General features: G+C 38.9%; 2 protein-coding genes across 3 annotated transcripts in view; both read right to left on the bottom strand.

Moving 5' to 3' along the window:
* LOC135474669 (CCR4-NOT transcription complex subunit 1-like) overlaps positions 1-6,748 on the bottom strand; it is a 37,702-nt gene extending 30,954 nt beyond the window's left edge. For both annotated transcript variants that reach the window (XM_064754206.1, XM_064754208.1), the window contains exons 1-5: positions 6,491-6,748; positions 4,113-4,220; positions 1,638-1,736; positions 1,209-1,389; positions 445-588 (exon numbers count right to left, since the gene is read on the bottom strand). In XM_064754206.1, coding sequence (XP_064610276.1) covers positions 445-588; positions 1,209-1,389; positions 1,638-1,736; positions 4,113-4,220; positions 6,491-6,592 — 634 coding nt within the window. In that variant the 5' untranslated portion in view covers positions 6,593-6,748. The remainder of the gene's footprint in view (positions 1-444; positions 589-1,208; positions 1,390-1,637; positions 1,737-4,112; positions 4,221-6,490) is intronic.
* Positions 6,749-11,833: 5,085 nt separating this feature from the next.
* Positions 11,834-13,355, bottom strand: LOC135475018 (late histone H1-like). Its single transcript, XM_064754749.1, has one exon. It carries the CDS (start codon positions 13,301-13,303, stop codon positions 12,761-12,763), a length of 543 nt encoding a protein of 180 aa, XP_064610819.1. The 5' UTR covers positions 13,304-13,355; the 3' UTR covers positions 11,834-12,760.
* Positions 13,356-13,666: the final 311 nt, after the last annotated feature.

Here is a 13,666-nt window from a genome sequence, read left to right as displayed (position 1 = left end):
GCTCTCATCGTATGTATATCGTATCATGTACACACGCACATTACAAATTATCGATATGTATGTCTCCAACCGCGGCAATAAATCTACAACAACAATAACAACGCAATGTGGCAATACAGAGATGGAGATAAGCCTCCTTAAAAGAAAGCGAGATTAACTGATGATCAATTAAGCTGGATTTGTGAAAGCCGGAATACATTCTAATTACGTATTTCTAATTAACATGTTTGAAAAAGTATTAGAACTGTAGTGCTTGTTAACAAATTTATAACTGTGACGCATGCTACACTGATAAATTACATACATGGGTTTTATATTCAATGGCACCGATTTTCGTGGAAATGTGTTTGTCGCAAAATCCATAAAATAAGTATAGCTTCAGAGCAGCAAATTTATAGTAAGACACAAATCTTTTCACACTTTCCTGAAGTTAGGTGTGCCTACCTTTTCTGAGCGTTTGAAGGAAAGCCTCTTTCTGGTCAGCACCGATACCGAATTGATCTCTGCCTTTGACCAGGTGGGCTAACAACAGGTGAATCACCTCGATGGCAACGTCCTGCAGTCCCCCCTCCTGACTTACTGTGGTGTCTGCCAACACAAGCAGAGCAGATAAAAATCGACCAATACCACACTGCACAGAAAACACGGTAATGACCCTGAAAATGGTCTGTTGTGTTTTGTTTTATTTACAAAAAAAAGTTTTCTTTCTAACTGGACACAAACTTCGCATATAGGATACATACAAAATTTCAACAAAGCTATGTCGCTTGCATTGAAAAAACAAGAAATTGTTTGGACTGCTGAAAACAATAAATCTAGGATATATGCGCTGTTACATGAAATTAACATGTTTTGTAGCCAACAAGCAAAACTGTGGTAACACGAACCTAATTTATGCAACCTTTATGATCTCAAGAAGAATCCAACTCAAGGTGGCATCATTACAGCCAGAGAAGAGGTGCTCTATTTTATAGCTTTCTGTACCATGGTACAAAACCCTTGTATCCACAACTGCAATCAACATAATAGTCCTATCTCAAACAAACAGATGACAATAATACTTAAGATGCCTTAGCCCTTACCCTACAACTGTACCTTCAGATAACAGCACCTTTAGGACCCTCAAAACCTGAGCTGTTGACAACAGCCAGCAAGATGTTAATCTAAAAGACTGAATTTTGCTTTGAGATTCAGCCCAAAATACTTACCGGCATCGACATAGGAGCGGATAAGGTCTGGTAATTTTTGTTTCACAAATTGAGCTGCGTAGTTTCTCAGGTCTGGGTTTGATGAATTCAGTAAGGCAAGTCCAAAAACAACGTCCTGTACGCGGGAGAGCTTGAGAACCTTGCTGACTTGTGGGAAGAGTTGTGATGATGGTTTTAAACTCTACAACAACAAAATAAGACTTTCAGGCAAACTACAAGAAAGTTTAACATTCTAAAAAGCAATTGATTTGAGAGCAAATGAAAAGTTCCATTCTTGAATTATTTTGTCACACTAGAAATCAAAATTTTTTTTTTAAACTTTTAAACAATAGTAAACAATAACCGACTTGACAATTGCATGGAACTCTGTCTGTGAAGACTTTAGATAATCAGACTATTTTCTCCACTTCAGCATCAATGCAGACTCACCTTCTGTAGATGGAGGGGACAGTCAATAGCGTAGCACAAGATAGACACAAAATTCACTTTGCTGATAAGGTTCCCAAATTCCTGAATCAACAACTGTGTCTGAAGAAAAAGAAATACAAAAACAAGATTTCTTAATGTATATGCACAGCAGCTGAGCAGTAAGTATAACGCATAAGGAAATAAAATTTGTTTTTTCCCGAACAAAAAAAAAATTTTTTTTTCAACAGATCACAATTAGCTGGAGAAAATTAGCTGAATAGCCTGCAGTCTAAAGCAAATCATTTTTGCTTCTCTCAGTTGATTTACCTGTACAGTGTGATATTTGTATGAATCGCAAGTGTTGTATATAATGTAAACATCTATGTCACCTATATTTTCTTAGTTTGCTTGATAATATTCAAGTATGTTGTTTATAGTTCAATGCACCATCACTATAGTTTTAGACACTACACACATACATAGATTAAATAAACTGTGAGTCAAGATAATGTAACAAAATGACATTGACAGTTTACCTTGTATGGTGACAATGTGGCCTTGGGATATGGATATCCAGAGAGGTTATACCAGAGATATTTGGCAAAAAGTAGTATAGGTACGAGCATCAAAAATTTGAGCTATTCTGGTGAAATATAAAAAAATCTTACTTGACTGGTGAATATGGACATTTTGCCAAAAATCTCTAGTATAGCCTCTTTAATTGACCACCAAAATTTATGGAACTTTATAACAAATAAAGTTTCAAAATGTCTTGGAAAATGTGTTGACAATACAGCATTTTGAGTAATTCTTGACCAAAAACATGTAACACATCACAGTTAACAGCCCTGCTCAAGCCGTGATATTTGTGAGCATGTAATTTGCTACGACTTCTGCACTTAAATAAACACTTTTAACCCATGCATTTTACAGGTGACCATTTGCTAACTATCACACTGCCATAGCTGCTCTGATTTCATACTCTGCGCTGTAGTCTTTTATACTGGGTTAGGAAAAAAACACCATTTCACCTGTGCTACCACAAATATACATGTATGTGCACAGATCACAAATTTATTTCTATCACCACAAACAATGGAAAGGTGTGGCAGACCATCTTAGGCTTTACCCCTTTACATTCTGCCTGGAACTGGATTTCTAAAGCCAAGCTAAAAATGTGCTTCATTGTTGTAGTCCAAATGTTAAACAGCTGGAGCTGCAAGAGCTGCTGATACACACAAATATGAAGTTGCATGCTTATCTTTATGAAGTTTTAGATGTGTTTTTGTATACAAGATTTTCAAAACTGATGAGTATTTTGGGAACAGTTTGGCACAATTTACAAAAATATGCATCTGGAGTCCTGGTTTCAGATGCTTGTCTCCATATGATGTTAAAGTGCTTCTTCAATCATAATAGACACTACGGGAAATATTAAAATGATAGGAAGGATACCCTAGGGAAAAGGGCTAACACCACAATTCAAAAGGATTTACGACGAATAACACTATTTAGCCAGTATTGGTGAAGAGTACTTAAAAACAAAATCTTCGGCAGTTTCCATAAAATTTTCCTGATGTGACATGATAATGTTCCATATTTGACAAAGAGGGAAGTAGATGTGACATCGAGTAAGGCAGTTATGCTGGAATGAGGTCATTTGTGGTTGAAAGCATGGCATCATTTGTTGCTGAACGTCAGGGATGGGTCACACCAAGTGTTCTTGCAAAATTGGAAACGACAGAAAACTTTTGTTTCCGTACTATACTCCGAAACTAGTGACAGCAGTTTTATTACAATGCTAATTTTCAACAATTTAGGCAAGCAATTCGGACTATCTGAATCTTTATCATTTAACCCCCCTTTCAAGCCATTCAGGTCTTCACACTGTACTGTACTGTAAATGCATCATATTTGAAAAGTACTGCCATGTAGCTGAGAAATACTAGCCAACTGTTGTGAAGCTTGGTTAAGTTCAAAACTTTGAAGTTCATGCCAAACAGAAAGACTCAGTATGCTGACACCTTCCTCTCTCACAAAGACTAAGTGTAAGTGTAAGGCGACATCATCTTTTGGTAGAATTTTGCAGCTATTGCAAATCTGAACATACTGTTTTTTGTACACTTTATTTAGTTTACAGCATGCCCAAACATTAGATGTAAAACATCTAGTGCAAACATGTTTTTCATCCTTCTTTTCAAACAAAAAGGTCACTGAGTAATAAAAGCAGGCAATAAATGTCTGGCTCTGCTAATGTTAAATTGTGACATGCCTTTGAAAAGTGTTTTTATAAGCAAAGAAAACAAAAACAACTGGCACTTCTGATTTGGCTATGCATGTTATGTTTCTTCTTTCTCCACATGAAAGGTTGATAAAAAAAATTTCATCCTTGAACACACAATATTGTAGCAAACACGGAGGTAACTCAGTATTTGGAATTTAGGTCGATAGGTAAACTTATTAAAACAATTAAGGAAAAGCCAACGACAAACATACCTGATGAAAGTCCTTGCCACTACTTTTACCATCCCCACTGAAATCAACATAGGAAAATAGACACCGAAACAGATGCCTTTCTGCTTCAGCTCCGTGGTGTGTGACCAGCTGAAAACAAAACAAAAACTGCTTGTTTAACGACTTACTTATTCCACTGGTTAATCCATACCATATAACTTCCTTGGTTTTCCATTAATGTATGTTCATAGCCCCCACCCCCGAAAAAAAAAAAAGATCAAAAAAAAATTTTTTTTTGACTTTTTTTTCACATAAACATAATGTTTCCTGTACTCTAAAGAGTTTCCTAGTCACTTACTCATCGGTTTAGCGATGATCAGAAAATCAGAAAACTGATTTTTGGCAAGTTTTGTACCGAGTTTTTTTCGCTAAAATAAATTGTGGTATGGATGTTGAGCTATTTGATCTTTCATCTCACGCAAACCACAAAGATTCCCACTCTTTCTCATATGGTTTCAACCATGCGCATCACTTGTCCATGCTGAAGGTGGAGTGGTGCAAGGAAAACCTTGACAGCACAAGCTTAGCTGGAATTTTCACAGCAATGTTCATTTCAAAGTGAGAAATGTGCCATTGTCAAAGATTACTAACTACAAATCTTTCATGAAATCCTTTCACAGATTATTTCCAACAGACGCATTTACTATCAATCTGGTACTTGTTTGAACTGAAATCAGTTACCATAATGGCTGGCACCTCTTTTGTGTAGCAGTAATGGTTTTGCCTGGTATGCATAATGTTGCAGGCCGCATGTGAATCTTCCTGGATCTTCCAATGCTACTTAGTATGGATGTGAAAATGTTGAGACAACTCAAGTACTTTCTTTTCTTTTCTTCTGTTTTCTGTTTTGTTCTTGCTATGGTTGTCTAGCAGCATTCAGTCAGGTGGACAATGTCAAAAATGTCTCAAGTTACACCTTCAAGCTAAAATCATAGCGTTGTGCACCTTATAAACTTTAAAACTGTCACAAGACACACATAGCAAGAACATTATTTCTTAATGAAATAAATAAATGAAACATGTATTATTAAAGATGTATCCCCCCACCCCCTGGCTAAACCACTGCCTACATGCTCAATGCAAAATCCAGGAGACTTGGCTCTTGGGCTATTACAAAATGACACAGATTAACCATAATTTCAAATTCAGTGGACAGATCAGGTTATTGTGCCTTTCAGTTGCATGCGTTTGTGAGAGCCCCAACTCTGTCTCCTCATCTGCATGAACTTGCGGGACTCCTGAAATGCCGACACAGCTCACAGCAGTTGAACATTTGACTTGGTTAGCTAAGTACTACGTTAAGAGCATCTCCACCAGCCTAACCTAACTTCAAAATTAAATTTCATTCAACCGTACATTTTTCTAGTAAGCTACATCTTCACAAAAGCCAGTTATAATATTAAAATAGCCTCCATTGTCTTCCTGGGAATGTCACACTAAATCAGAAACAAACTACTTCCTCACTTCTTCGTTTTATTTACCTCTGGCAGTAGCAGTTCTGAGATTAGCGCCGAAAGACTCCAACTCCTTTTTTTACAGTATTAATTTCGTACTCAACGAATGTCCAGGCCGATTCTCTTTGTTATCGAACATATCTCGTGCAAATAAAAGACACCAACCTAAAGATCTGCTTTCCTCACCTACCGCACCACCACATGCCCCTACTCGCTTTGGAACACATTTATTATAGCCATGACGGCTTCCACGGTACACGTTCCTCGGCCGTGGCCGCCATGTTGAGCATCTACATGTAGGCCTACGCACATGTCCTGCTTCATACTGGAGCAGTAGGAAGATGGTGGTGGCACAGTGGCGGTGCAGTAGATGCAGAAAGCAGGTCATTAGGTTGGTGTCTTATTTGCACAGGACTTGATCGATAACAAAAGGAATCTGCCTGAATCTTCATTGAGTACGAAATTAATACTGTTAGCGTCGAGACTCCAACGACCCTTTGCCAACATAAGAAAAGGAGTTGGTTGGAGTCTTTCGGGGATATCCTGAGATGTTTTTGTGTCGTATCACCTGTTGGCCAGCTACAGTCTGTGTGTACTGCTCTGGACATATTTCACTATAGTTTTGGGGGCCACTGAAGAGAATATTATCTCTACATTACTGTGAAACCTTCATCTTCATTTACAAAAACATTAAAATAATGAAAATTAAATAATTTGAAAGTTCCGGTGTCACACGGAAGAAGTTTGTAATGCAAGGTCAGAGCACAGCCTCGCTTTCGTTTTCAGCGATGTTGTCGTGAATTTCATAACAAAACAGCTCATTTTGCAAATATATTTACGTCAATAAGAATAAATTACATTCTCTCGTCAAGTAAGAACACTAATTCACGCCTTCCATATACTTACGTGGTTTATTTCAGCAACACTGGACTTGAAATTTTTCTTTGTTAGATTTGCCACTGAATAACTTATTTCAGAGAGGGCAAGAGATAGCGAGTCCAGATTCATATTAATCCATTAAATAAGGAACGCTATAAGCCTTCTCCTCACAAAGCGGACAGTATATACAATGTCTATCGTCCTTTTCGGCAGAAATGCTCATCCGCTGGTGAAGCCACATCAGGATTTTTGGCCTGATATTTCTCACCACACAAACTGCGACATGGCTGGCGTCACAGCAGCCATGTTGAAACCGCCTCGTTCTGCTATTTTTGAAAATTTCGTTAACTTAAGTTAATATTACATCAGATTAGTCCTGTGATAACCCTATCACTAAATATGCTGTCCAGATATGCTGCGCTGACGAAAATATCCGTCATTCACGGAATTTCAAAGATGTTAGGGGAAAGTCACATGACGTTTTTGTTGGTCATGTGACCTATACCTCACCGCACCTGCGGGTTCTAGTTTAATCGTTCATCACAGTGCCTGTATTTGGGAGCCCAAATATCACATGCATATAGGCTTACAGTCCTCTTTAGATTACCGCCAATACGTTTTTAGTAGTGCTTGTATAATTTACCCCCTGGAAAGCAAAGAAGACTTGTATGATCCGCAAATTTATCCATAATTTAAAATCCACGGATACCAGTACCCCAAGGCCAAGATGACAACGGTCAAACAGATCTAAGATTGACAAGTGTTCGGTTCGAACCGCCAATCCAGCACTAACGATAAAATTTGGCTGTGTAAAATAATGCATAGTTCTGCTCTTTAGATCGCTTTAAACATATCAGAGCTCTACATAAACCTTTTTGTGGTGAAATTTTGGACATCTTATACATAGGTCTGCATATGTTTTAACCAGGTCCATTCACTTGACGAAGGACCTCAGTGCAAGACGACGTTAATTGTCTATTTGTGGGATCTCGCAGCATATATTGCAAGTCTACGTTTGTTCTAAGTAGAACCCTAATAAACTTGTAAGCAGGTAAGAGTGATCCATGCTCACCTCTAATATATTTTCACTCACAAATGCATGTATAAATTATATATATTAACAACCGAAACTTCAGCAACTCGATCTATTCCCAAAACTGTTGTGTCATATATGGGGTCTATACTTCCATGTCACAGTTATGCATTTTTAACGCTGGTGCGTCTCTGCAAGCAGTATACCCGTCTGTTTTTTCATCTGTATATATTTACATTCCTATAAGATCGTAGTGGTGTGTATGTATGCTTGGGGTGTCACGTCGAATTTAATTCGAACAGTGTTTCAGCCATATCACGATGAAGAGTCATCAGCTGTATAAATATATACGGCCTACTGCGTCTTCTTTTGCCAAGAAGACACATGACGCCAAAGTTCTGCCACAAAGGCTGACGTATTACTCCAAAGACACCAGGCATGACATCCCACCCCCCAGTCACATTATACTGACAACGAGCCAACCAGTAATGTCTCACTTGCTCTAACCTCTCAGTGTTGAAAGAAGCAGTGGTAAATTCAACATTTGTGTAAAAGTGTTCGATGCGTTGCTGACTGTTCCAACTGTCACGTGCAGGTAATATGATATAGTGCTACACTTTGCCGCGTATTTTTTTACTTTATGTATGTGCCATTGTAATCCATTTATTATTCCATTTAATTAAGTGCTGACCCAGCTCATGCTGGCTTCCTCTCCGCCCGTACGTGGGAAGGTCTGCCAGCAACCTGCGGATGATTGTGGGTCTCCCCGGGCTCTGCCCGATTTCCACCAACCATAATGCTGGCCACCGTCGTATAAGTGAAATATTCTTGAGTACGGCGTAAAACAGCAATCAAATAAATAAAATAAATAAACAAATAAAATGCTGACATATTAAGTACAAAACCCATTTATTATTCCTGGTGGTGGTGTAAGAAAGTGCTGCCATATTGAGTACAACATCCATTTACAGTTCCTGGAGATGACGTAATAAAGTGCTGACATATTGAGTACAACACCCATTTATTATTCCTGATTGTGGCGGAAGAAAATGCTGCCATATTGAGTACAACATCCATTTATTATTACTGATGATGGCGTAATATTTATTTATTTATTTGATTGGTGTTTTACGTCGTACCCAAGAATATTTCACTTATACGACGGCGGCCAGCATTTTGGTGGGTGGAAACCGGGCACAACCCGGGGGAAACCCACGACCATCCGCAGGTTTTTGACAGACCTTCCCACGTACGGTCGGAAAGGAAGCCAGCATGAGCTGGACTTGAAATCACAGCGACCGCATTGGTGAGAGACTCCTGGGTCATTGCGCTGCGCTAGCGAGCTAACCAACTGAGCCAGATGGCGTAATAAAGTGCTGACATGCTGACCACAACATTCATTTATTATTCCTGATGATGGCGTAATAAAGTACAAACATGTTGAGTTCAAAATCTATTTATTACTCCTGACGATGACGTAATAAAGTGGTGACATATTGAGTTCAAAATCCGTTTATTATTCCTGGCGATGACGTAATATAGTGCTGACATACTGAGCAGAACACCTATTTATTATTCCTCATGATGGCGTAATAAATTGCTGATATACTGAGTTCAAATTCTACTTATTATTGCTGATGATGATATAATAATTAAAGTACTGACATAGCATATATACAAAATCTATGTATTATTCCTAGTTATTGCGTACTAAAGTACTGATATTGAATATAAAATCCATTTATTATTCCTAATCAAGGCGTAGTAAAGTGTGTACACATTGAGTACAAAGTGTATTTATTATTCCTGATGATGCATAGCGTAATGAAGTGGTGACATATTGAGTATCAACGTCCATTTATTATTCTTGATGATGCCATAACGTAATGAAGTGATGACATATTGAGTACAGCATTTATTTATAATTTCTATTTATGGCGTTATAAAGTGCTTACATTTGGTACAAAGTCCATTTATTATTCCTGACGATGGCGTAATGAAGGGTTGACATACTGAGTACAGCATCCACTTATTACTCGTGATTATGGCGTAATAAAGTGCTGACATTGAGTATAACCTCCATTTATTATTCCTGATAATGGCGTAATAAAGTACTGACATATTGAGTTCAAAATGATTTAGTTCTTAAGATAAACAATGTACTTTTATTTTACATATGCAAATTTACGGTTTGTGGGATATAAATACATAGCCCAAGACATACGTGGTCTATACTTGGTATCGGTCCTTGGCGGTTAATACATAATATCGGCGTACTTTAATATTGCATGTGTTGGGCGGTGATTGCACCAAGCCTTCATTTTCCCATGAAAAGACCAGTGTTTAACTCCAGTTTCCTCTACTCATAAAACTGACCAATATCGTATACTAATATGGGAAATATTTTTCATTACAGCGTCCAACACCAATCATTAATTCATCAATAACGAGCCTCATATATAATAACTTTTTCCGAAAAAAACAAAAATGGCACTAGGTGATTATGAAAAATTAGTGCACAGTTATGTATATCTGTCTATTTCTCAGCTTCACCGTCTTCTTACCACCCCTTCCCACCTTGTCTTTGATCTCTGTGACCCTGGGTGTTAGTATTAGTTATAGATGTGCCCAATTTTAATTCATTCGGATTTGAGATGCTTTACCCGCAAGCCAAAGCCTATACAATGGTGTCTTGACACATAGCATATATAATTGTGAGAATGAATGATGTCACTCATATATGTGATGAAAAAAAAAAGCATGGCAACTATTCAGACGCTGTTCAGACTTTTGATAAATTTATCCCGACAACAAATTTATAGTTACCGATACTCTGCTAACATGACACGTATATTTATTTCAGAAGTGGGGTAGAAAAGGACCTTAACGGCCACTTTTAACGGCCATTTTTTCTGACGTGCAAGATAAATGAACCTTAAAAAAACGTACACAAACATATATGGCTAAAAGACAAAGCACACGTCGAGTGACGTCAACGTAAGCAGATGTAGTCTCGGTTATAGAACAGAACTGATAACAGAGCGGCGCCTTCGATTTTCTCATTATTAGCGATTACGCTTACACTTCGAATTATGATTGGTTATGAAACATCGCTAAAATATAAAGGTATACCTTTTAACCTCTTTGTAAGATACTTTATATATATAGTCTTATATTGCTTTTTCCTGTAAGAATACCGTATGCAAATACACGTGGTAATGTTTGATAGGATCGAACGGCTGTATTTGATAAATTCAATCTTCTTTCTCTGTTAAATGATCTTAGTTTTCTGCTTTCGAGACTACGATTTCGCCGAGCTAGTCGTGCAAGCGGTGTCGATTTATTTAGTTAATTGGTGTTTTACGCCGTACTCAAGAATATTTCACTTATACGACGGCGGCCAGCATTATGGTGGGGGGAAACCCACGACCATCCGCAGATTGCCGACAGACCTTCCATGGGGTGTCGAGCCATACTCAACAATAGCTTATGCATCATAACGGCTTTCGGGACACCTGGTCGCTTTTTTTCTACGTTTAAAGCATTCTTCTGGCGGGTCAGCCCCTCTGCATGTACCATGAAGTCGCAGGCTCGAATGCAGATATCGCTATATACTATGGATAAAGCTTACGGAGCTTTTCGAGATTTTAGTGAAAGATGCTATAGCTAAACCATGATGGTACAGTGTTTTACCTCCACGGGTTAACCTAGAGCGATTCCACAGACATGGACACCATTGCAACAATCGGTTTTATTCGAGGAACATTCGGCTGATAACGCTAAACCCCTGTAGCACCAATCGCCTTATTCGCGATTTTTCTTCCATAATGAAGCTGAGCTCTATCTCAATAACAGTGAAAAGTTCTTTGGAATGGTGGAGTCATCACCAATCAGTGAAACCCATCTATGTGACGCCTTTCAAGTTTAACGTCCGATGAACTAATCACTCCCAATACAACCCGAGACGAATCACCCTAAACTCCCTGCACAGCACTTTATAGTTCTGAAAGGACACATTTGGAATCTGAGCGCGTTGAACTAAATTACCATGCAGTCAAATATGATCAATTTTGCAAGCGGACATTGAGAATAATATGCGTAACCAAGAAACCTTCCACCAATCAGAGCTGCGCCCGGTCTCCCCCCCACCAAATTGCTAGAAGCCGTCGTATAAATGAAATATTCTGAAGTACGGCGTAAGGTACCAATCGATCGATCAACCGATCAGTTCCGCACATATCCAACACTTAGGCCTATAGCCAATGAATAAACATTTCGTGAACATAAATCAACAACACTGTGTAATTAAGTGAATAAGGCAACACTAGTAATTTAACCTTCAAGTTTTAATAGACTGACCGAAGTCCGTTGGATTAAATGATCGTTCAAGATGACCACTGTACGAAACATTTCATTAAAATTTTACCTAAATGTCAGATTGAGAATGAGACGTATTAGTGACAAATACGATCTTATTCAACTGAAATTTCAAGTCAAAAACCACATCGATTGAGAAACATACGTATAGCACTCTATAACTAGACACTGAGATAAGAAGAACCATTCACACGTTAATCCTATCTGCTGAAACTCTGCTTAGGAAAGCAGACGACGAAACAAACCGGACGTGCTTGATTGCATTTAGTTAATCTCTTAACAAAAACCCTAGAAAATAAGGGTTCTGAATAAAATGTACACTTCAAACTTGAAGCAAATTCGGATGTACATTAACAAAAATACCGCCATTCAAATCAGCAAAAGACTGATTCATTGTGAGCACTTTAAAACATCTCAGCCAGCGAGATGACTGCAAGCAGTCCGTTTACGACCGACAGATGATAAATAAATACACAGTCGCTATGTGATATATACTTTACATATTTACATGTGCCATTTAAACAGTGCAAGTGCTGGACTGAATACATCGACAGCTGAAATTATCTGTTGGCCCGGTAACTGTCTTTAATAACACGTACACAGGCGATGGGCGATGGAATTCTTCTACGTCTAGACGGAGCACTTCATTCAGCAACTAGTCCATGCATGGAGATTTGAACGAAATCCGCACGTCTATCTGCAGAGTTTGAAACGCACTGTTCAAGAAAGAATGCTGCCTTTAGTTGAATGTTAATTGATGTTGCGATGACTGCGGCGATGGTAATGCACAACATCTATCTCATCGTATAACCTCAAAAGTCACTTTGTGCCATCCAATGTACATTCACAGAGTGGAGACCATATTCTGGGTTAGACAGTACTTTTTTTTACTTCTTCGCAGCTTTCTTCGGTGACTTCTTTACCTTTTTGGCGGGTGCCTTCTTCTTTGGCGACTTGGGCTTCTTGGTGGCTGGTCTCTTTGTGGCTGGTTTCTTGGCCGCCTTCTTCGCTGGGGACTTCTTGGTGGCTTTCTTTGCTGGGGACTTTTTGGCGGCTTTCTTCGCTGGGCTTTTCGCCTTCTTCGGCTTGGCTGCCTTTGGCTTCTTGACCTTTGGGGATTTCTTCACCTTCTTTGCTTTTTCGACGGCACCAAGACGGAATGAACCAGACGCTCCGGTACCCTTCGATTGTTTCAAGGTTCCTTTCTTAACCCCGGATTTCAGAGACAACTTCAAGTGGGTGTTCACAACTTTCTCGTCCTTACCCACATTATAATGGGCCATAATATAACGGAGGATGGCCTGTCTTGAAGAGCCTCCCCTTTCTTTCAGACTTGTAATAGCCGCTTTGATCATCTCACTGTACTTTGGATGGTTAGAGGGCTTCTTGGGCTTTGCAGCCTTCTTTACTTTTGGAGCAACATCAGCCATGGTTAAGTTGTGTTATAGAGCGGTGAGCGACTACGCTTCCGTGCTTCGAACCGTGTTGTGCGGCGCTATCGAATCGAATGAAGTCAACCCAGGCCGCTGACACATTTAATATAGCCTCAGCGCGGACCTCGTCGAGAGCATACACAAAGGCCGACCACTGCCAGTGAAATGGCTTAGCCTGCGTTGAAAACTGTGTTTCTTGCTTATATACTTTCACTGTTTTCTGGTATTTAGAATAAAAGACCAATTTGTTATTATATATAGGCGGTTAGCTATGATATACGGTTACATTTTTATCATAAGGAGCAGTGCTGTTCATCCTTTGTTTTCGTGTGGCAGGACGAAAAACATCACGAACGTAGT

The sequence above is a fragment of the Liolophura sinensis genome, chromosome 9, assembly GCF_032854445.1.
Source record: "Liolophura sinensis isolate JHLJ2023 chromosome 9, CUHK_Ljap_v2, whole genome shotgun sequence".
NCBI lineage: Eukaryota > Metazoa > Mollusca > Polyplacophora > Chitonida > Chitonidae > Liolophura > Liolophura sinensis.
This window is presented reverse-complemented; position numbering and strand designations above follow the sequence as displayed.